Source organism: Scyliorhinus torazame, chromosome 19 (assembly GCF_047496885.1).
Source record: "Scyliorhinus torazame isolate Kashiwa2021f chromosome 19, sScyTor2.1, whole genome shotgun sequence".
Taxonomy (NCBI): domain Eukaryota; kingdom Metazoa; phylum Chordata; class Chondrichthyes; order Carcharhiniformes; family Scyliorhinidae; genus Scyliorhinus; species Scyliorhinus torazame.
Window position 1 is genome coordinate 140026711 of NC_092725.1, and position 24907 is coordinate 140051617.

The 24907-nt window shown below is 48.7% G+C and overlaps 1 protein-coding gene across 7 annotated transcripts in view; it reads right to left on the bottom strand.

Moving 5' to 3' along the window:
* Positions 1-24907, bottom strand: part of LOC140396559 (fatty acyl-CoA reductase 1) — a 328616-nt gene that overhangs the window by 111521 nt on the left and 192188 nt on the right. For all 7 annotated transcript variants that reach the window (XM_072485319.1, XM_072485324.1, XM_072485320.1 and 4 more), the window contains 2 exons: positions 12444-12610; positions 9486-9665 (listed from right to left, as the gene is read on the bottom strand). In XM_072485319.1, coding sequence (XP_072341420.1) covers positions 9486-9665; positions 12444-12610 — 347 coding nt within the window. The remainder of the gene's footprint in view (positions 1-9485; positions 9666-12443; positions 12611-24907) is intronic.

The following is a 24907-nucleotide window of genomic DNA, read 5'->3' on the forward strand; positions in this document are numbered from 1 at the left end:
TACTGTGAAAATCCCCCAGTCGCCACACTCCGGCGCCTGTTTGGGTACACAGAGGGAGAATTCAGAATGTCCAATTCACCTAACAAGCAAGTCTTTCGGGACTTGTGGGAGGAAACCGGAGCACCCGGAGGAAATGCACGGAGACACAGGGAGAACGTGCAGATCCACACAGACAGTGACCCAAGTGGGGAATCGAACCTGAGCACCCTGGCGCTGTGAAGCTACCACTGTGCTACCGTGCCGCCAACCGAATACCTCCAGCAAATACTGCCAGTCCACCCTATTGAACGCCCTCTCTGCATCCAAAGTCATCACAACCTCCAGCATCCTGCCCGTAGACAGCGTCATAATGACATTTACTAGACGTCTGATATTACTAGGCAGCTGCCTTCCCTTCACGAACCCTGTCTGATCCTCCAACACCACATCTGGAACATACCACCCAAGCCATCACAGCCAGAACTTTCACGTCTGCATTTCACAAGGAGATGCGACTGTACGTCCCACAATCCACCAGGTCCTTTTCTTTCTTGGGATTAACAAAATTCCCCCCCCCCCCCCCCCCCCCCATCCTGCCAAAGAGTCAGAGAACATCTCCAGGAGATGTGGGGCTAACTACGCCGCAAACCGTTTGTAAAAATCAACCAGGAAACCATCCGGGCCCAGAGCCTTCCTGACTGCATTGTGCCAATTGTCTCTGTCGCCTCCTGTAACCCCAGCGGAGCCTCCAGTCCCAGCACCTTCTCCCCCTCCGCCTCCGGGAACACCAATCCCTCAAAAAACTGCCCTGTTTCCTCCCCCTCCCACCGAGCTTCAATCTCTTTTGGAATGACTCAAAAACTTTATTAATACGCTTCGGCCTCGACCTCTAGAATTGCACCAATCAATCTCTGTCTCTCTGACCTCTCCACCTTGTCCCCATGCACTCCAAATGCGCTCGCTTCCCCGCATACCACCGCCTTCAACGCCTCCCAGAGCGTGGAGGGCGAGACCTCCCCATTCTGATTGAACTCTGTGCACTTCCTTGATGACCGAAGTGATCTTCCCGCAAAATCTTCCATCCGCCAATAGCGCCGAGTTGATCCTCCACGAGGGTCCCTGAGAGTGACCAACTCTCAACTCTAACATCTATCAAATGTGGCGCGTGGTCTGAAATCACAATCGCCCCATATTCCACCCCAACCATCTCCGGGAGAATCAAATTATCCACCATAAAAAATCTATGTGGGAGTACACCGGATGTACATGGGAGAAGCACGGAAAGTCCCTCCCTCCCAGATTCCGAAACCTCCAAGGATCCACTTCCCTGCAACCCCCCCCCCCCCCCCCCCCCCCTCCCCACTCCACCTTTCCGGTCCATAAACACCCCCAGCTCCTTTGCCATTCCCGAGTTGACTAATGTCCTTGAGCACGACCGATCCGGTCGAGGGTCCATAGCACAGTTAAAGTCGCCACCCCCATGACCAATTTGTGCGGATCCAGGTCTGGGATACCAGCCACCATCCGCTTAACAAATTCCCCATCATCCCAATTTGGCACATAAATGCTTATCCCGCTAACAATCACAAACCAAACCCCCCCCTCCCCAATCTTGCATCTAGCATAAATTACACCCTATTACTAAATAAAATAGCACCCCCCCCTCCTTGATTTGGAGTCATATCTCGAATGGAATATCTAACCCACCCATCCCATTCACAACCTAACCTGGTGTTTAATTAGCAACTGCACCTCCTGGAGGAATATCACCTCCGCCCCCAAACTATTCAAATGCCCGAATACCCTGGAACGTTTCACTGCTCCATAGTATCATAGAATTTACAGTGCAGAAGGAGGCCATTCGGCCCATCGAGTCTGCACCGGCTCTTGGAAAGAGCATCCTACCCAAGGTCCACCCCTTCACCCTATCCCCATAACCCAGTAACCCCACCCAACACGAATGGCAATTTTGGACACTATGGGCAATTTATCATGGCCAATCCACCTAACCCGCACATCTTTGGACTGTGGGAGGAAACCGGAGCTCCCGGAGGAAACCCACGCACACACGGGGAGAATGTGCAGCCTCCGCACAGACAGTGACCCAAGCCAGGAATCGAACCTGGGACCCTGGAGCTGTGAGCAATTGTGCTATCCACAATGCTACCTTGCTGCCCTGGTCCGTTTAAATCCTGTACGTTCTAGGTCACTATTCCCTCTCCCCCTTATTTAAGTTCATCACCCCAATTTTTTCTAGAACCTCCATTTTCCTTTTCCGTCCAAGCCCACACAAATTGGCTGTCTGTTCTACCCTGCTTCATCCTTGCCCAATCGGCTATCCGCCCCTACCTGCGTCACCAGCTTCCTACCCTCTCCTCCCCTCCCCTTCCCCCCATCACTCCAACAGTTCCCCCCTTCCCACAGCCCCCTCCCCCACCCCCGGTCGCTCCCATCGCTCTCCCCTACCATCTGGCTACCCATCACAACCCCCGCCCCCACATTGCTTCCGTTCACCAGCATATTCCAGCGTGGTAACTCCATTAGAAAGATCGAAACAAAGACCCCCCCCGCCCACACCGTCCAAACTGCCCATCCCGCCAACCTACAGGAGGGGTCACGGCCACGAACCTCCCTCCCAAATAGCCCCTCCCCCTCTCCCAACCCACAGGAGAGAGACACCTAAGACTCCGACCCGTCCCCCTGCAACCACTTTAACCCATCAACAACAAGGCAAATATAACAAAACAATGGTAACCATAGTGCAAACATTTCAATAAAAAAAACAGAACCCTCAAAAGTGGTCAACATGTAGAAATGGACCAAGAATTAGGTTCATACAAACATTTCAAAACGATCCCCAAATCCCCAAACAACGTTCCCCAATCAACCCATGCTCCTCAATGCAATTGTGTGCCTCTTCAGGTGGTGTGACATAATGACCCTTCCTCTTAATTGTCGCCCAGGTTTGGCCCGATACAGCAGGCCAAATTGACCCTCATTATGAAAAAGAATGGCCATGGCCCGGGAACCTTGGGCGAAATTCTCCCGAAACAGCGCCAATCAGACGGGCATCGCGCCGCCCCAAAGGTGCGGAATGCTCCGCATCTTTGGGGGCCGAGCCCCAACATTGAGGGGCTAGGCCGACGCCGGAGGAATTTCCGCCCCGCCAGCTGGCGGAAACGGCCTTTGTTGCCCCGCCAGCTGGCGCGGAAATGACATCTCGGGGCGGCGCATGCGCGGGAGCGTCAGCGGCCGCTGAAAGTTTCCCGCGCATGCGCAGTGGAGGGAGTCTCTTCCGCCTCCGCCATGGTGGAGACCATGGCGGAGGCGGAAGGGAAAGAGTGCCCCCACGGCACAGGCCCGCCCGCGGATCGGTGGGCCCCGATCGCGGGCCAGGCCACCGTGGGGACACCCCCCGGGGCCAGATCGCCCCCCCCAGGACCCCGGAGCCCGCCCACGCCGCCTTGTCCCGCCATTCAAAAGGTGGTTTCATCCACGCCGGCGGGACAGGCAATTTATCGGCGGGACTTCGGCCCATCGAGCGGGGGGGCCCGCCAACCGGCGCGGCCCGATTCCCGCCCCCCGCCGAATATCCGGTGCCGGAGACTTCGGCAACCGGCGGGGGCAGGATTCACGCCAGCCCCCGGCGATTCTCCGACCCGGCGGGGGGGGTCGGAGAATGACGCCTCTTATCCCAGATATTGACAACTTAACTCAGCAATGAAACTAACCTCATTTTTGCTTCTGATCGGTTTGACACCGATGTTAAAATATAAGTACAATAGCCAATTAAGTGACTTAATGTGAAGCACTGCCCAGCCCGATTTAGAGGAAGGATCAGTATTGCCATAATCAAGCTAACAAAACATCTTAGTAAATACAGTCCCATTGAATTTTGTATTTGTCTGCCTCTGTAATATATTTAAACATAGAAGATAAGGAGATTGTGAAAAACCACGGAAAGAAAATTTCAATATATATTTTTATTACATCGCTTTTGGGTTGGTCAAGATGTTTGTTGGAATAGCGATGGGTTCTAACCGTAGGTTTCAACAGAACACTCAAATTCATTCTGAAAGACCTGAACCACTTTCAGACTGCATCCAGAGCCACTCCTTGAACAGCGTCAGGCAAAGCACCTCCACTTCATCCCTTTTCACCAGAACGCTTTGTGCTTTATGCCGTAAACAGTATCTGAGTTGATTACTGTTGTTGCCATCATTCACCGAACTTTCACGGTTGAGCTGCGGGCATCGCAATGCTTGAATTAAACTCAGTTCACGCAGAGCAATCAAATAGCTTTTGATAAATATGGCTGGTTTACAGGAAATTGAGAATAGTTTGTGCAAAGGAATCGTGGCCTACTGCACTTCTTGAAATTGAGTAGAATGGAGGATGAAGTCCTCCCCTCTGGGAGGCTTTTTCTAAGTTCCATCGACACTGGCTGCCGCGATCGCCTTGTTGAGGTGCAAGACTAGACGATGAGTACAGCTGCAGGGATATCTTGTTGCAGTTGTGCAGGTGCTTGGTGATCTGGAATATTGTGTGCAGTTTTGGTCTCCTTGGGAAGGATGTTCTTGCTCTGGAGGGAGTGCTGCGAACGTTTACCAGACTGATTCCTGGGATGGCGGGACTGACATTTGAGGAGAGTTTGAGTCGGTCAGGACTGTATTCGCTGGAGTTCAGAAGAATGAGGGGGGATCTCATAGGAACGATTCAAATTCTAATAGGACTGGACAGGGTAGATGCAGGAAGGGTGTTCCCGTTGGTGAGTCCAGAACCAGGGGTCATAGTCTGAGGATATGGGGTAGATCATTTAGGACTGAGGTGAGGAGACATTTCTTCGCCCAGAGAGTGGTCAGCCTGTGGAATTCATTCCCACAGGAAGTAGTTGAGGACAAAACGCTGTGTTTTCACGAAGCAATTAGATACAGCTCTTGGGGCGAAGGAGATCAAAAGATGTGGGGGAAGGCAGGAACAGGTTACTGAGCTGAATGATCAGCCATGATCATAATGAATGGGGGGTCAGGCTCGAAGGGCCGAATGGCCTCCTCCTGCTCGTATTTTCTATGTTTCTATGAGTGACAACAAACTATTTGACAGTCCTCACTGGGTAGTCAGCAGTTATGGGTCATCATGGGTGTTTCCACCTTTCCAATTCGCTGTTCTTGTGGGCTGACTAACAATTTAATGTCACTTTCTGTAGTTCGTGTCCAGTTTTGCGTTGAGCTGCAGTTGTTAAACATGGCCTGATAACTGGCCAGATTAATTTTCCTTGGGATCTTAATGGCCATAACAAAGATAAAATATTCATGACATCAACTTGGGCTGGATTCAAGTCTGAATCCCAAAGGAAAACAACTGCATTCTAGCCCATTTCTTCAGCCTGGGCCTCAAGCCAAATCACATTATGTGGCAATTGATCCAAAGAAGCATGTCAAAAAAATAGTTTCGGCATGACTCATCTGCTGGCCACAGATACGATAATACTATGCTGTGGAGTATTTTGAATAGATTGAAGACACCTAAAGTTCGTGAACTGCATTTGGTCCTCAGGGTAGCGTCCTAGGCCTAACTATCTTCAGCCGCTTCATCAATGACCTCCCCTCCATCATCAGGTCAGAAATAGGGATGTTCGCTGATGATTGCAAAGTTCTATTTGTAAATCCACAGATGCTAAAGCAGTCTCCACCCACATGCAGCAAGACTTCAACAACCCCCATGTCTGGACTGCTAAGTGGCAAGTAACATTCGTGCCAAGCAAATGCCAGGTGTCCTGGCACCCTGGGCTAATGCGCAGTCAATTCATGTAGGACTTGACCCGGAGTCGCAACACAGCCTCTGGAACTAACCCATACGCATCCGGATTAGTTTTATTTTATCACATCATAATTCTTAGACACCCCCTCTAAGGGAAGCATAAATCTGCTGCGCCTGTTTCATTTCATTTCATTTCATTTCATTTTCATTTCATTACCCCGTCAGTTTACTTTGCATGGGTAATGCCTACTTTTCCTTCGGTCGTGCAATATGAGCTGCTATTTTCTCAAAATCCAAAACAAATGCCTCTACACCCTTTACCTCAAATTCTGGTATGGCCTGTACATATTTAAATATATCCCCCATTCGGATTGTGGGGTGGATTGGGGATGGGGGATAGTGGTGGTCAGTTGTATAGTTACCCTGCAGTTAGAGTACGGTTTTTATGTCTAATATTCTCTTGGTAACTATCCAGGTTACTAAGTCAGAACTGTCCTTATCAATGGGTCCAGGGGAGCAGAGGAATTTTCCAATGGAAGTTCAAACTTCACAGACAATCACAAGGAGGCATTACTTTGGGACTTCCCCAGAGTCTTGATGCGAGTCTTCGGGGAGTAAGCCTGGTCTCTGAAGATCCAGAGACAGGCAGGTCTGGGCCTCTGAGTGGAATTTACGGCGTTTCCCCTTGGCAAATTTGGTGGCAGGGGTGGGGGTCATAATCATGGAAGAGGGGGGCAGGTGGGGACCCTGTCATCTTCCCACCTCTCTCCCAATTAAGTTCTCGGCAGGAAGGCCTTCTGCCACTTCTGGGCCTCATCCCACTGTCTCGCTGGTGGTGGTGGGGGGGGGGGGGGGGGGGGGGGGGGCGTCACCATGTAGGGCGCATGACAAGCAAACACCGTGCAGGCTTTTCTGCGGGTTCCCGGAAGTCCCTCATTGAAAGGCACTCAGTGCCTGATTGAGGGACCTAGCATTGGGAAGAAGTGGGGCCCATTGAGAAGGTCTCCCCGGCCTTGCTGCAGGCACCCCCCCCAGCTGCCATCACTCACCTGTGGCCTGAGATCCAATGATGATGTCAGCACCTAGTCTACCTGCAACAACCGTCCCTTCTCCAGAGCTGCTGGCCTCTGATTGGCTCAGTCCCCAAGGTCCTTAACCCCATGGAAGGCCACCTGCTGTCCGGTTAAGTGCTTCAGCTACACAAAGGCTAACAAAGGCAGCACAGGGCTTTCGCCAGCTCGACAGCGGGAAGGCAAGGCCCCTGTCTCCTCCATTAACGACTGTCCATGAGGTTTCTTTTAGAACTCAGAACAAACTGGAACAGTAGGAGCAATCTTACCAACAGTATTGTCAAAGGCAGACCAGGCCCATTTCCAGGTCCCGACCCCAATGGTGTCCGAGAACCAATTTACAGACCGGTTCCACATTCACTGTCCAATTAGGGATAGCGGAAGGGCTGCACGGGCAGGAAGGCCACAGCTGTGACCCTCTGATCTCTGGGACCACAAGATGGGGGGGGGGGGGGATTTAAAGAAGGTATTGATGGTTCCTGGCCTGTCGCCGAGAAGTCTTCTCCAGGCAACTTGTCAGGTTTTGCCCCTAATGGAGGGCCTTGCCATTGTAGAAAGATCCCAAAAGCATCACCAATTTGTCCTCAGCTGGCACTTAATTGATCCTAATCGGCACTGCTGGGCAAGATTTCTCAGATGCAGGAACATGCGGGGTAAATGACTCAACCCGTAACCTTTAGAAACTCCCTCCCTCCCACCTCCACAGCTGCCTCTGGGCATCTGATATGATTCCACCCCTTGTCTGCGTGGTACCGCTGGGCCGCTGGGCCTTCTTAATCCTGTTGTGATATTCTGTGCGTGGAAAGGACTTTAAGAGTTGTAGAGGGAGCACTGCCTGCCAGTCTGCTTTGCAGGAACAGTCCTTCCTATGTACCGTCCAAAACGATAAATCTCCATTGAACTCTGAATGAACTTCTCCATTCTGGGATATTACACTTTGGACAGAGTGTCCCTTTTAACTTTCAGTGAAATGAAAACCACAGGCACACCAGCTCAGATCATTTAATTTGATCCAAACTGGCTTGAGCATAGAAGCACAGAGACCACCACTGTCCGTACTCCCCAATAAACTGGCCTTCACATCACAATGATAGATGAGAATCGATGACTGGGACAGGAGTTAGCACTGACACTTTTCAAACACAGTGGCCATAAAATACGGTGGAATGGTTCGTATCATTTTTGACGTCCAAAACAACCTCTATTCTGGAATGTGCGCTCCAGGAGCCAGATATCATTCTGGCTAAGTTGTTGGCTTGGGCATTGGGGGTATAAATGCCCAACTGTGCATTCCGTCAGTGCCCGTCCTGTCGGTATCGTTGGCTGGCAGCTTGGCTGGCAGAAGACTGACATTAAGGTGGTCTAACCCTAACCCTAACCCTCCCAGCAGCCTCAGTTTGGGACTTCACCGTCTTGGCATGGGCAGCAGCCGTCTGGTCGAGTGGACAGACGGGGAGCTGCGAGGACATTGATGGAGAGAATGCTGTGTGGAGTCTGTATCTGTGAGTATCTAACACTGAACCCTGCGCCAAATTAAAGATTCTTACTCATGGGTCTACCATCCCTCAACTCTGACAATTGCAAATGTCATCAAATATAAACAAAGTTTAAGAGGAGACAAGACTGATGACCCCATCAAAATGTCCTTCAACACACAGCAGTCTGTGCGTTTACCCTCTTTGTACTGTACATTTACATTTGATTAATTCAGCTTCTGCCTTATTCCACCCGACAGAGATTCAAGAAAACTCTCCCAGAATGTTTCAACTCAAGTCCTGAAGTGGGACTTCAACGTGGAGTTTCTAGCCCAGAGGGAGGGATGTTACCTCCACGTCACAAGACCTATAATTATTACTAAAATAATATGAAAAAAGCTTGTTTATTACTTTGCATTACAGATGAGGGGGTTGGGGGGGGGGGGGTGGTTTGGGTGTGTTGGGGGTATTTGTGGGGTTGTTTTGTATTGTAAAATGGTTGAAAATTTGTTGAATGAAAATACAGTTTAAAAAACAGATCAATAACAAAAGATTAGCATTTAATAGACCAAATTTTCATTGCTGCAATCCATTGTTCATCTTTCAATTTTGGTTCATATTTAAATTCCTGGGATATGATGGGGGCATATGATGATTCGAGCCCCGCGCCGGGCCGGAGAATTGACGTAACCGCGCCCCGACGCCAGCGCGCGATTCTCCGAGGTGCGGAGAATCGCCGCCATTTGACCCGCCACGATTGGCGCTGTGCCAACCGCGGGGCGCTTTAATCGGCGGGGCCGCTGATTCTCCAGCCCGGATGTGCCGAGCGGCCGCGCCAATACGCCAGAGTCCCGCTGGCGCCATTCACCCCTGGTCACTTCCGGTGGGAACTCTGCGAGAACAGTCGGGGGGCGGCCGGGGGGCGGGGGGGGGGGGGGCGCTCCCTCACCGGGGGAGCCTCCGATGGGGTCCCCGGCACAGCCGGCCCCTGAACACCGCCCCCATGTTGGTCGGGGCCGGCGCTGTGGGGGCCAGAATCTGTGGTACCCGGGCCCGGTTCGCGCTGTCCTGAAACGCGACGGCGTTCACGACGGCGCGAACACTTGGGCCCAATATTGGAGAATCGCCCCCGATAAAGGGGGAGGGGAGTGTGGAGAAGTTAAATATAATAAAAACAATTATAATTATTATGTAGGCTTACTCTAAAGAGTCAATGAGTTTCTTTGGCTCTACAGGTGGAGGGTAGATGACCTCTTCTACGTGGTTCCGGTTGCAGTTTGCATAAGCAGTAGAGATGTGGATGAAGGCTTCAAGTTTCTGCATTTGTCTGGCCAGCGTTAGGAGCTGCTGCGTGGCCACCACATTCAGCTGCAGGGCATGTCTACAGGGCAAAAAGCAAAGGGAAATAGCATCATGAAGTGGGGAAAAAAACAATCCCTCCTCGAGGCACATGAATGCGTAAGCAGACAGCCTAAATTCAGCCTTTTAACTTCCTGCGATTACACGGAGCTTTGCTAACCTGCAACGGCATCGCCTCACTAAAAGAATGTCTTTGTAAACATGCACTTGTCAACCCAATTGCAGCCTGATAGATGAGATGGAGCCCTGAAGCTGTCAATCTATCCTCAATTTGGCAAAACAGTCAAGGTTGTAAAATGCAAGGGCAGCATGGTGGTGCAGTGGTTAGCACTGTTGCCTCATGGCGCCGAGGTCCCAGGTTCGATCCCGGCTCTGGGTCACTGTCCGTGTGGAGTTTGCACATTCTCCCTGTGTTTGCGTGGGTTTCGCCCCCACAACCCAAAGATCTGCAGGGTAGGTAGATTGGCCAGGCTAAATTGCCCCTAATAAATTGGAAAAAATGAATTTGGTACTCTCAATTTTCTTTTTTTGAAAAGGTTGTAAAACGCTTGCGACCGTGGGCAGGCTTGGTGGCGCCAACAGTCAGTTCTGTGCAGTGAAAAATAAGCGAACTCAATGCCCCTACTCCACTGAGTATGGTGGAGTTCAATTGCACCCGAATGAGGCGCCACCAACCGAGGTTTTCACCATGCAGGAGGACAGAGGCTTCTCACTGTCTGGAGAAGAGCATTAAAGAGCAGGTCACACTTCACTCTGGAGGAGGTCCAAGGCCTGGCAAGGCATAAACCTATGGAAATATAAGGAGGAGTGGGTCTTACACCACCACAGAACAAACAAGAATATGGAGATATTGGACCTGAAGGGACTGGTCGATTTCTAAATGAATGATTGGAGTAATGCGAGGTCAACTTCCAATTTAAATGCTAGCTCATGGTGAGTTTCGTTTTGATCATATTCCTTAACAGCGGGTACAGAGAGTATTTTGCATTGGTAACTTTGAAGCATAATTGGAGGGGTTCTTTTCCCAAACAAGTGTAGAGGTCAGTGATACACGAATTGCTACAAAATAGCCTGACTCTTGCAGGGAGCAGCGAGCCTCTGCGCGGGAAGATTCTCCTGACTCAACTCCGCTGCGCATTTTTCCCCGGGATCTTTCAATCTCAGCTGTCAAAGAAACGTGCACAGCACTGTCCCTCGGAGAGGCCCGCCTGTGGGGAGTTGGTGAAAGACAGGATATGCTCCCTTATTACGGCACAAGCTGCCATATGGTAATTTTAAACGTCCAGTATTGGAATATTAGTGAATAGATGAGTAAATGGTTGGGGGGATCAATGGGTGAGTCGGTGAGCGAGTGAATGGGTGGGGTGAGTACGTGGGTTGGTGGGTTTGAGGGCAGGTGGCGAATGGATGAGGGGGTAGGTGGGTGAGTGGATAGGAAGTTAGGTTGGTGAGTGGATGAGGTGGATAAGCAGGTGAGTGGGTGGATAGTTACTTGGGTAGGTGAGTAAGGTAAGTAAGAGTGAGGTGGGTATGTGCAGAGGTGATGGAGGTAGGCTGGCACAGTGGCTAACACTGCTGCCTCGCAGCACCAGGGACCCGGGGTTCAATTCTGACCTTGGGTGTCTGTGTGGAGTTTGCACGTTCTCCCCGTGTGTGCGTGGGTTTCCTCCGGGTGCTCCATTTTCCTCCCACAGTCCAAAGATGTGCAGGTTAGGTGGAATGGCCATGATAAATTGCCCATTAGTGTCCAAAAGGTTAGGTGGGGTTACTGGGTTATGGGGATAGGTTGGGGGAGTGGGCCTAAATAGGATGCTCTTTTGGAAGGTTGATGGGACAAAGAACCTCCTTCTGCACTGTAGAGATTCTATGACTCTATCAGTAGATGGGTAGATGCGTGAGTAGATTGGTAGAAAGGTGGGTGAGTAGGTGTGCAGGTGAGGAGGGTAAAATAGTAGGTCAGCAGGCGGGTGAATAAATAGTCGAGTCAGGGTTATAGTCAGGTCTAGTTGGGTGGGTGGAGGGCAGTTGGGTCAGGTCAGCGATTGGTCACGTGGTTGATTGGTAGGCGGTTTGGGTAAGGGGTTGTAGTCAGGTCGAGGGGATGGACATGTCAGGGTAGTCGGGTGGTTGGAGCGGTAGTGAGGGGGTCAGTTGCAGAGTTACCCAGATGCGAGACGAGGTTAAATTGTATCTAACATTTCCTGGTAACTATCGAGGTAAGTGTCAGGAAACTGTCCTAAGTCTAACCGAGAGTCGGAAACATTCACGGAAGGGTCCCAGGGAGCAGGGAAATTTCCCACCAAATGTTTAAACGTCCGGGCTCTTCCCATGTAGGTCCACACGTAGGAACTTCCCAGGCTCCTGACGTGCATCTTCAGTCATACATACATCCAGCCTCTGACGATCGAGAGATCGGAAGATTTGGTGCCTAGCTACCCTGTAGACTTCATCTTGAATTTGACAATATTGAAAGTGGGTGTGGGTGCTGATGTTACCCAATTGCTGTCTATAAAACATCAATACACGGACTGAACCTTGGGGCCTGCCTCTTTGCCCTGCCTGCTGGTAAAACCATGGCTCGCGGTGAACCTTGAATAATCAAGGATGCGAGCTGGAGAAGAAGGAGATTTGTATTTACTCGACACCGCCATTTGGGGAAGAGAGGGCTGTGAGAATGCAACAAAGTAGTCCTCAATGACCGCCATGGCCAGAAACAGACCAGGAGGAGCAACAAAATTACTGATACAGGAAAATTCAAACTCGGGGGGAGGGGGGGGCAAAGATTACACAAGGGACATACTTTAAAGGCTCGTCGAATCGCACGGTAGCTGCACAGTGGAAGACAATGTTAATGCAGGCGAGTAGACGCTCGGTGTCCTCTGGGTTTATGGCCAGGTTCGGATGCATCAGCTCGCTCCCGATAGGAATGATCTTTTTCTGGAAGTCTTCTCTCACCCTATCAAACAGCTGCAACGGAGGAAAAAAACATTTGTTACATTTTTAGAGCTTTCACTGCAATTTTGCTTCACTCAGTGAACTTTAACATTATGATGGACTCCTGTCAAGGGGCACAGATGATTGTTTTATCCTTTTATTTATGATCCAAAGGGTTATGTGCATTTGTAATTTGGATTTTGAAACTGAGTGAAAGTTGACTGATTTAAGACAAACTATGATGGCTGGAGTTACACGTTGACAATACACCTTCCTGAAAGGGTCTAACACCTCAGGATATTAATCTCCCAACAGCACTCATTTGAACGTTCTGCGTTTCCAAATCCGCAAGATATAGGAACAGAATTAGGCAATTCGGCCCATCTACTTTACATCTGTGATAAAGTGAAATTTGCCTCCATCCTGTTTCGTTGTCCAACACAAAGTTTGGTTCACCATGCAATGAAGAACATGAAGCTTCAATCATCCAAAGGTCATCTCTCATAAGCACTTAAAAAATAAAAACCTCAGAGTAGAAAAGAGACCCCTCGGCGTACAAAAGACACCCTCGACTGCCTCACCCTTTTGGCGACAATGTACTGTATTGGATGGAAGAATTCTGATGGTGAACTATCAGTGTTTGCCATCATCAGGGTGGCGCAGTGGTTAGCACTACTGCTTCACAGCTCCAGGGACCCAGGTCTGACCTTGGGTGACTGTCTGTGTGGAGTTTGTACTTTCTCCCCGTGTCGGCGTGGGTTTCCTCCGGGTGCTCCGGTTTCCTCCCACAATTCAAAGATGTGCAGCTGAGGTGGATTGGCCATGATAAATTGCCCCTTAGTGTCCAAAAGATTAGGTGGGAGTATGGAGGATAGGGTGGAGGCGTGGGATTCAGTAGGTTGCTCTTTCCAAGGGCCGGTGCAGACTTGATGGGCTGAATGGCCTCCTTCTGCACTGCAAATTCTATGATTCTATGATCACTATCCTTCTGAAAGTGAACACAACTTCGGGATTTATCGATGGTGAAGATTAACGTAGAAATACTGGAATTGTGGTCTTTTGCTCACTGCTCCACAAGACACCCACCATCTCCCCTCCCCCACCATGACCCAGAGGCAACATTCATTAAACCAGGTGAGAACTTCCCCATTTCCACTCTTGCATCACTGTTAGGCTCCCAGAAAACATTAAGCCTTGTTCAAACAGATGAGTGTGGGATTTAAACAGTGCTCGGAGTGATAACTATCACTGAACAAGGTTTTGTTGAACAAGGTGCAGCTTAAAAAGAATCTTGTTAAATGTCAACGTTAAGCTTAATTGTTCGAGTTTTTAAACAACATTTTAAAAAATAATTTTGTATAAGTGCTTTCATGTTATTTTAGCTTCCACCTTCAACCATTTGTATGTCTTTACTTTTCTGCATGTAAAGATTTTTGAGAAGTTATTTGATTTTAATGCTTTCATTTTCTGGCTCTCTGTGAGAATTCTTTAATGTGTGTTAAGAATCGGGGGAAATTAAGATTTTAAAATGAAATTGGGATAAAACAAAATAAAATCAGAAGGGGAATTGATAAGGGCAGCTGTCTGAAGGGGGTTTTGATAAGTGAATTAGCACACCTGTGAGAAAAGACAGTGTTTACCTATGTGACTAGGGCAAAACAATGGGGTTTTTGTAACTTCAAAGTAGCGAGATAAGGGAATTTGCACTTTTATGCTAAAGGCCGGGTCCACAGGGTGGGTAACATCAAAGGGAAAGAATGATATATCCATAGCACAATAACTGGAGCAAAGGGACACAGCAGCAGCAGCCACCACAGCCATGCCCAGCTGCAGAGAGGAGTCTCCCGAAAACAAATTATTGTTAAAAGGCCAAAACTCAAACAGAGAAGATCACCCCTTCGCTGAAACTGAATACAGTTTTCCCCAAACATGGACAAATGGCCTGTGCATGGTAACTATTGGCTGGATTTAGCTCGTCGAGTTACATATTATTGGATGTTTTTTGGGGAAAAGTGGCATCTCAGAGTTCTGGAAAGGGGGGCGAAATTCTCCTACCCGTCCCGCCACATTTCTGCCCCGACCGGCCGGCGGGAGTCTCCGTAACACCGGCCGGTCAATGGGGTTTCCCATTGTGGGGCAGCCCCACGCCGTCGGGAAACCCCCGGGCGCCGGCAAAACGGAGACTCCCGCCAGCGGAGAATGACGCCCCTGGTAACTTCATGTAATACTGTGTTTGTGTAGTCATCAGTTTTGTTAAGGGTACTGTTGTACTGTATTATAGTCATTCTTGTGGTGTGTTTTTCTTTTATGTTAATAAATATTCTTTCTTAATTGATCACAAAATGACTCGACTATTCCTCCCTGATTTGTATATCTTTTCTCACAGTATTGGAAATATATACCACGAAGAGCCAGTTACCCTTTTGGGTTTTGGCATACCCTGGCATTTAATATCAGCTGGGTTCTTAACATGTGACTGGACGCTTGGACAGTTTGGAGTGCCAAGGAGCTGTGCTAGGGAGCAGTGCCAGGGGGCACCAGAGGGGGGGGGGAACCCTTCTCCACTGGGGGCGGGGAGTTTCCCTTTATGTGTGGTGGGGGGGGGGGGGGGGGGGGAGGAGGAATGCCCCACCGATGCTTAGTGAGAGGTGTGTCCTCCATGAACATGGGGATGGGGATGGGGGGGGGGGGATTGGGAAGGAGTTCATTGTTCTCGCTGATCGGGGCTCTCTTTAAATATGGCACCCTAATGTCTGTGCAGTCCGGCTTGCCTGCTCTATGATGCGCTGACCAAGCAAGAGTGACGGGGCAAAACACGGCCACCGATTTATTTTCTGACAAAGTGTCAGAAGATCTGGACAGAAAACCTGACTGTGTTTCTTGGGACAAACACGCCAGTTTTCAGTCAGAACGTGACACTTTGCCACTTCTTTGGTAAGTTCCACCCTAGATGTCTCATCAAGGCTTTCTCAGAGGTCAGCAGTGAGCGACTTTGCTTCACCACTGAGCACAACACAGAACGGGAAAATAAACAGCAAAAACGGGGAAACAAGGATACTAGTCCAAACTGTTTTTCCTGTTGGGAAAATGCATGCCAAAATCTTTAAATATTGATGCTCCATGTTACACTAAAGAGCTTGTGTGGGTGACTTGCACTGTATACTATGGTCAACATTAAGTAACTTTGGGAGCTATTATTATTTTAGACTGCAGTGAACACGTAGCAACTGAATCTTAAAAAGGTCAACTCAGCAGTGAACGCCACCAATGTTCGAATGAGCCAAAGGGGAACCGGGCAACACGGAATCTCCGCGGATTCTGACTGCTGTAAAGAGCGCTCTCGGAATCCAAGCTTCCAAAGGGGCAATCAGATCCCATGTCCAGCGTCAAGGTCAGCTCTGGAATGTAGACGCGCTGAACCTGATTGCAAAAGGAGGCATAAGTAAAGAGCATTCCGGTGGCTAACCCACGCTTGAACTGATCAGAACATAATGTCCTGCCAAGATCTGTGACTCATAATTCCACATAGATTACATAGAACATACAGTGCAGAAGGAGGCCATTCGGCCCAACGAGTCTGCACCGACCCACTTAAGCCTTTCACTTCCACTCTATCCCCGTAACCCAATAACCCCTCCTAGCCATTTTTGGACACTAAGGGCAATTTAGCGTGGCAAATCCACCTAACCTGCACGTCTTTGGACTGTGGGAGGAAACCGGAGCACCCGGAGGAAACCTTCGCAGACACGGGGAGAACGTGCAGACTCCACACAGACAGTGACCCAGTGGGGAATCGAACCTGGGACCCTGGCGCTGTGAAGCCACAGTGCTATCCACTTGTGCTACCGTGCTCTTCGAACTGAGTCTTTGACTCGTCACAGGAACAGGTGTCATGAAATCCATTCAGACTCACTGGGCGCGCTCAGCTGGAGGCAGAAGGGCAGGAGACCCATCGTCAAATGAGTGGGAAAGGCAATGTGCACATTGCATCCAAGCTACTGAACCAGTAAAGTTAGTTCAGCCACGTTGAGACAAATGGAAAGGCAGAAAACCAAAGTAGTTCCAATGGAATTGCAATATTGCCATGAAGAGCGTGAGGAGCCGGATTAGGAAATAATTATGATGCCCTTTCACCCATTGGTAACTGTGGATTCCCTGGTCACTTTCCTACCCCTGCCCTCTGAAAATCCCAGGGCTGCATAAAAAAACGTAGAAACATTCTTTACCCAGAATTTCTGTGGCTGGTAATCGGGTGTTTTTGCGATAAATTGGATTTGGGAAGCCAGCACAGGGCTACAGACATCAGGGGGGCTGATTCTGGGCCAGCAAAGACCACCAGTCAATTGTCCATGGAGTTTAAGACTCGGGAGGTTATGCTGCAACTGCATCAGGTGTTAGTGAGGCCACATCTGGAGTATTGTGTTCAGTTTTGGTCTCCTTACTTGAGAAAGGACGTACTGGCACTGGAGGGTGTGCAGAGGAGGTTCACTAGGTTAATCCCAGAGCTGAAGGGGTTGGATTACGAGGAGAGGTTGAGTAGACTGGGACTGTACTCGTTGGAATTTAGAAGGATGCGGGAGGACCTTATAGAAACATATAAGATTATGAAGGGAATAGATAGGATCGATGCGAACAGGTTGTTTCCATTGGCGGGTGAAAGCAGAACTAGGGGGTATAGCCTCAAAATAAGGGGATGTAGATTTAGGACTGAGTTTAGGAGGAACTTCTTCACCCAAAGGGTTGTGAATCTATGGAATTCCTTGCCCAGTGAAGCAGTAGAGGCTCCTTCATTAAATGTGTCCAAGATAAAGATAGATAGTTTTTTGAAGAATAAAGGGATTAAGGGTTATGGTGTTCGGGCCGGAAAGTGGAGCTGAGTCCACAAAAGATCAGCCATGATCTCATTGAATGGCAGAGCAGGCTTGAAGGGCCAGGTGGCCTACTCCTGCTCCTAGTTCTTATGTTCTTATGTACACAACTGCAGTTGCAATTTTTGCCTGCCTTAACCTCATTTGCTACCAGCTGGAGAGCTACAGGGCACCAAACGGGCACCGAAACGCAGTTCAGCTGATCCATAGAATTCCTACAGAGCAGAAGGAGGCCATTCAGCCCATCGAGTCTGGACTGACCCTCCGAAAGAGCCCTCTACCTAGGCCCACTCCCCTGCCCCGACCCTGTAACCCAGTAACCCCACCTAACCTTTGGACATGAAGGGACAATTTAGCACAGCCAATCCACATAACCTGCACATCTTTTGACTGTGGGAGGAGACCGGAGCACCCGGAAGAAACCCACGCCACATCAGGCCAGAATCAGGCTGCCCCAGCCGGAAGAATAATAAATGTAGGAGTACGGCTGTTGTAATCAGGGTGGGTGAGCTGAAAACAATGGCTGCTGAATTTATTAATGTGGAGCCCTGAGGAGTATTCCTGGTCGTCCAAAAATTTGATTTGATTTGATTTATTATTGTCACATGTATTAGTATACACTGAAAAGTACTGTTTCTTGCATGCTGTACAGACAACTCACACCGTACATAGGGAAGGAAAGAGAGCCTACAGAATGTAATGTTAGAGTCATAACTGGGATGTAGAGAAAAGATCAACTTCATACGAGGTAGGTCCATTCAAAAGTCTGATGGCAGTAGGGAAGAAGCTGTTCTTGAGTCGGTTGGTATGTGACCTCAAAATTTGTTATCTTTTTCCTGACGGAAGAAGGTGGAAGAGAGTATGTCCGGGGTGCGTGGGGTCCTTAATTATGCTGGCTGCCTTTCTGAGGCAGCGGGAATTATAGATAGAGTCAGTGGATGGGAGGCTGGTTTGCGTGATAGACTGGGCTACATTCACGACCTTTTGTAGTTTCCTGTGTGAAAACAATTTCACACTTGGATTTGCTGGGCCTCCTTGCTGTGATTGCTCATGGCATGAATCAGGGAAAGAAAGCTTCATTCCAAGCTAAAATGGCAATTGCTGTTCAAAATTGTGCCCCGATCTGTGAGGAGTCATTCTTGCTGGTGACCCCAGCTCCCCGATACAGGAAATCGACTAAAATGTGGCCACGACGTGAAAAAACTCCCCCAACCGGAAAAAACAGCAAAGTGTTGGTAATTGGCGGGTGTACTTCGGCGCCGCAGCCGCCAGGGACCATCACGCCAAACGTGTCCGAAAGTGGACTTTAACTTTTTTCCACTGAATCACACCTGTGGTCTTAACTTTCCAATTTGCATATTCAAAGGCCGTGCTGACTCAGTCCTATTTTACCATGCACTTCCAAGTGCTTTGCGATCTCATCTTTAATAGCAGACTCTAAAATCTTACCAATGACCGAAGTCAGGCCTATAATTTCCCGTCTTCTGCCTCCCTCCCTTTTTAAACAGTGGTGTTACATTCACCACCTTCATGTCCTCTGGGACCCTTCCTGCCTCCAGTGAGTCCGGAAAGATCATCACTAATGCCTCCCCAATTTCCTCAGCTATCTCTTTTAGGACCCGGGGTGTAGCCCATCCGGTCCAGGTGACTTATCCACCTTCAGACCTTTCAGTTTCCCCAGAACCTTCTCCTTAGTAATGGTCACTGCACTCACCTCTGCTCCCTGGTTCTCCTGGAGCTCTGGCATCCCACTGGTGTCTTCCACCATGAAGACTGATGCAAAATAACTATTCAGTTTGTCTGTCATTTCTTTGTTTCCTATTATTACTTCTCCAGCCACATTTTCGAGTGGTCCAATGTCTATTTTTGCCTCTCTCTTACCTTTTATATATTGCAAAACCTCTTCCTAACTTCCTTTATATTACTACCTAGCTTGCACTCGTACTTCATCTTCTCCCCCCTTATTGCTTTTTTAGTTGTTCTCTGCTCGCTTTTAAAGACTTCCCAATCCTCTGGTTTCCCACTAATCCTCGCCATTTTGTATGCTTTTTCTTTAGCTTTTATCCTGTCTTTGACATCTCTCGTCAGCCATGGATGCCTTGTCCTCCCCTTAGTATGTTTCCTCCTCCTTGGGATGAAATTCTGTTGTGCCTCCCTATTAACCCCCAAAAACTCCTGCCATTGCTGTTCCACTGTCTTCCCTGCTAGGCTCCTTCTCCAATCAACTCTGGGCAGCTCCTCCCTCATGTCTTTGTAGTTACCCATATTTAATTGTAATACCGTTACATCTGATTGCAGCTTCTCCCTCTCAAACTGCAGGGTAAATTCTATTATATTGTGGTCACTGCTCCCTAAGGATTCCTTCACCTTAAGTTCCCTAATCAAGTCTGCCTCATTACACATCACCAAATCCAGAATTGCCTGTTCCCTAGTAGGCTCTGTCACGAGCTGCTCAAAAAAACCATCTCTTAGACATTCCACAAATTCTATTTCTTGGGATCCACTACCAACCTGATTTTCCCAGTCCACCTGCATATTGAAGTCCCCCATGATTATTGTAATATTGCCTTTTTTACAGCCTTTTCTATCTCCTGATTTATTTTCTGTCCCACATCCTGATTACTGTTAGGGGGCCTGGACATAACTCCCATCAGGGTTTTTTTTACCTTTGCGATTCCTCAACTCTACCCACAGAGATTCCATGCCTTCTGATCCTATATCGCTCCTTGCTATCGATTTAACTTCATTCCTTACTAACAATGCAACCCCGTCCCCTTTGCCCATCTGCCTGTCCTTTCGATAGGACACATATCCTTGGATATTTAGATCGCAGCCCTGATCCCCTTGCAGCCACATCTCTCTGATGCCCACAACATCGTACCGGCCAATTTCAATGTGCGCAACACGTTCATTTACCTTTATCCATATACTGCGCGCATTTAGGTACAACACCCTCAGTCCTGCAGGGGCCACCTCCCTTCTCACACTCTCTTCAGTCACTGTACCCTGTACTGTGGCCCTTTTTGATTTTTGACCATGGCGTCTCTGCCTTACACTTCCTCCCTTACAGATTTTTGTTTCTGGCCCCGTTTTACTTCCCCCCGACTTCCTACATTGGATCCCATCCCCCTGCCACATTAGTTAAACCCGCTCCAACAGCTCTAGCAAACACCACCCCCCCCTCCACCGGACATCGGTTCCAGTCCTGCCCAGGTGCAGACCGCCCGTTCTTTACTGGTCCCACCTACCCCAAAACCGGTTCCAATGCCCCAGGAATTTAAATCCCTCCCTCCTGCACCATCTCTCGAGCCACGTATTCATCCTATCTATCCTGACATTCCTACTCTGACTAGCTTGTGGCACTGGTAGCAATCCTGTGATTACTAACTTTGAGGTCCTACTTTTTAGTCTAACTCCTAACTCCCTGAATTCAGCTTGTAGGACCTCATTCCATTTTTTACCTATATCGTTGGTGCCTATGTGCACCACGACAGTGGGCTGTTCACCGCCCCCCCCCCCCCCAGAATGTCCTGCAGCCGCTCCGAGACATCCTTGACCCTTGCACCAGGGAGGTAACATACCATCCTGGAGTCTTGATTGCGTCCACAGAACCGCCTGTCTATTCCCCTTATGATTGAGTCCCCTATCACTAAAGCCCTGTCATTTTTCTTCCTGCCCAGCTGCGCAGCAGAGCCAGCCTCAGTGCCATGAACCTGGCTGCTGCTGCTTTCCCCTGGTGAGCCATCTCCCTCAACAGTATCCAAAGCGGTTTATCTGTTTTGCAGGGAGATGACCGCAGGGGACACCTGCACTGCCTTCCTACTCTTGCTCTGTCTTTTGGTCACCCATTTTCTAACTCCCTCAGTAACTTTCACCTGTGGTATGACCAACTCGCTAAACGTGCTATCCACGACGTCCTTAGCATCGCGGATGCTCCAAAGTGAGTCTATCCACAGCTCCAGAGCCATCAAGCGGTCTAACAGGAGCTGCAACTGGACACACTTCTTGCACGTGAAAGAGCCAGGGACAGTGGACGTGTCCCTGAGCTCCCACATCGCCCACGAGGAGAATGACACGGGTCTGGGATCCCCTGCCATGTCTTAAACCTTAGGTTAACTAATACAACTACAATTCCAAAAACGATAGAAAAAATAACTAAATAAATAAACAGACAAATGAAAAGAAAAACTACTTACCAATCACTTATCAAGGATAAAAACACCCCCTCCCAACCCAGCTTTGAATTCCCACCTAGCTTCAAATTCCCAAACTCACTCTTCGCTGTGTCTCACTCTGGCTGTGTCTTCTCTGGCTCACTGGGAGAGCTCACTGGGAGTGAGTTAAAGCCAGCTGGGATCTGGAGAGTATTGGACACACTATAACTTTGAAATAAAATTAGTTTCTGTTATCCACTGATTTCGGACCCGTCTGTGGTCACTAACCTGGCGACGAGGATAAAGGTGAAGCTACTGTTGACGCAGCTGACCATCGGATGAACAACCGCATCCGCTGCACTACAAGACTCAGGTTGGAATTTATTTTTCCAAGATGCCGTTATTTGGAGGATTGAATGGGTTTGATGCGGGTATTGAAGATAGAACACAGCGCGCTGAACGTATACGTTACTGTTTTCGGGCAAATACAACCACCAGTGAAGACTGACAGTCGGTAACCCTTTTATTGCCTGTGGGACTCATGTCTACGGAATGATAAAAAGCCTGATGTATCCCGTGGCCCCTGACACCAAGACGTTCGAGGAACTGGTGAGTCTGCTTGCGCAGCATTATAACCCCAGGCCATCAGTCACTGTGCAGAGATACCATTTTAACAGAGCGGTGAGGACCCCAGGAGAGTGCGTGACCCAGTTCCGAACACAGTTGAGAAAGCTAGCTGGGGTTTGTGAGTATGCACCTCACTCAGAGATGCTACGAGACTGTCTGGTCTGCGGCGTCAATAATATGGCGACCCAAAGGAAATTGTTGTCTGAGACATCTTTAGACGTACAACAGGCAGCGTGGATTGCACTATCGAGGGATAGCTCTGAAAAGTGGGGTACAAGAACCTCCAGGTATGGAGGTGAACACTATTAGGTGCACCCCCTCCCGGCGAGCAGCAACGTCCCCTCCCCGGGTCGATTACAGTAGCGTCTCGGTCCATTGGTCTCAGACCAAGGCAGCCAGACGGGACACCTCAACGCAGTCAGTAGAAGGGGAGCCCCAGTGATGTGGGACGTGCGGACGTAGAAACCGCAGAGAACTCAAAAAATCTTTAAACTCGATCTCTTGATCCCTGTGCGTTTTGTAAAATTTCACTCACAGGAGAAAAGATTATCATAGATAGATTATCATAGAATTTACAGTGCAGAAGAAGGCCATTCGGCCCGTCAAGTCTGCACCGGCTCTTGGAAAGAGCACCCTACCCAAGGTCAACACTTCTGTCCTATCCCCATAACCCAGCAACCCCACCCAACACGAAGGGCAATTTTGGACACTAAGGTCAATTTATCTTGGCCAATCCACCTAACCTGCACATCTTTGGACTGTGGGAGGAAACCGGAGCACCCGGAGGAAACCCACGCACATACGGGGAGGATGTGCAGACTCCGCACAGACAGTGACCCAAGCCGGAATCGAACCTGGGACCCTGGAGCTGTGAAGCAATTGTGCTATCCACAATGCTACCGTGCTGCCCAAAAGATATTTTCCATTTTCTCACATTCCGAATTCTGAAACAGAATCTGGAAAAGTCATGTTTCAAGAGATAAACTTAACTGGTTAACATCGGCACGGTGATGTTTGTTGGGTTAAAACAGGAACCAAGATAGGATGCAACAAAGCAAGGAGTGGCGGTTAACCAAACTGAGAAATGCACTGTTTGTTGTTATTCCTGAGGAGCTAACAAACAGCTTTCCTTTTCCTTCACTAACTGTAGAAACCCTCCAGCCTCTGCTAACAATAGGTGAAGAACAATTAATGCGTCTCGGTGCTGCTAAAGTTCAACTCGTAACCAGCACCTTGCCCAATCTTCAGAAGACTCAGTCGGGATCATGAGCACTTAGTGGGGAAGCTTGTGGCACAAGGTAATAAGATTTTGGGAGATGGTTTGATGCAATATTAAAAGGCCTCGGCACTTATTTTCTTATTCATGAAGACCCCTGTCGAGATGTATTATAAATAGCAATGGTAGAAGGAGAAAAGGTTTTCAGCTTTACGTTTACCCAGGTTGAAAGGCAAATTGCAAATGGCAAATGAAAAGGGAAAATACACGACAATTAGCGGCAGAAAAGAGAAAAGACAAGTTCATTTACCAGTCAGGACCTTTTTATTTAATGAAAAAAATTTCATGTACGGGCAGCACGGTAGCATTATGATAGCACAATTGCTTCACAGCTCCAGTGTCCCAGGTTCGATTCCGGCTTGGGTCACTGTCTGTGCGGAGTCTGCACATCCTCCCCGTGCGTGCGTGGGTTTCCTCCGGGTGCTCCGGTTTCCTCCCACAGTTCAAAGATGTGCAGGTTAGGTGGATTGGCCATGATAAATTGCCCTTAGTGTCCAAAAAAAGGTTGGGTTGGGTGCGGTTACTGGGTTATGGGGATAGGGAGGGGTGTTGACCATAGGTAGGGTGCTCTCTCCAAGAGCTGGTGCAGTCTCGATGGGCCGAATGGCCTCCTTCTGCACTGTAAATTCTATGATCTATGAAATATTGATAAAGTGTTCTCCTTTCATGTACGTTGATGACCAAACTAATTAAATGATGCTTGTTTTCACTGCAAGCATGCCCTCCTATCAAAGTGTTTATTTTAAATGTGTGAATACAAGTCACCTTTCATTTTCTACTTTGAGGAAGTATCAGGAAACATCATCCATGTTTTGACTCCATTGGCACTGTCATGTTGTACGTTTGCTATACATTTTCCCAAAGATTGTGCCCTTCAAATAATGGAGACGGACTTGGTTCTTGAGGGAAAGTATTATTTAGGAGATAGTGCAGGATCACTCAATGGGCGGGATTCTCCATCAGCGGGATCCTCCCCGCCTCGCCGGACAACAAGTCTGGCGGGATGTAGAATCGCGCTGCCTGCGCGGGCACATGAATCCCACCCAATATCCTTAACTGCAGGAACACCACTAACAGTTGTAGCTAATTATACATCGGGCAACTCTAAAAACTCTGTCCGTTCACTAATTCTTAATCAGTATGTCAGTTTGGTGAAGCATAAATGGAATATATAAATCAATTGTTTTCTATGTTCATTTATTTAATTAAATGCAGATTAATGTGGCCCCAGGCGATAATTCCTTAAAAGTGTCACAGTGCCAGATGATGAACATTAACCTGTATTTTTCAGGCAGACAGGTGAAGGTTTATTCTATCTATCTCAGTCAAGTTCATTGGCAACGCATTACAGTTACTAATATTATCCAGTAAATTGTTTGAAGAATTAGAGCATAAGGCAAATGCC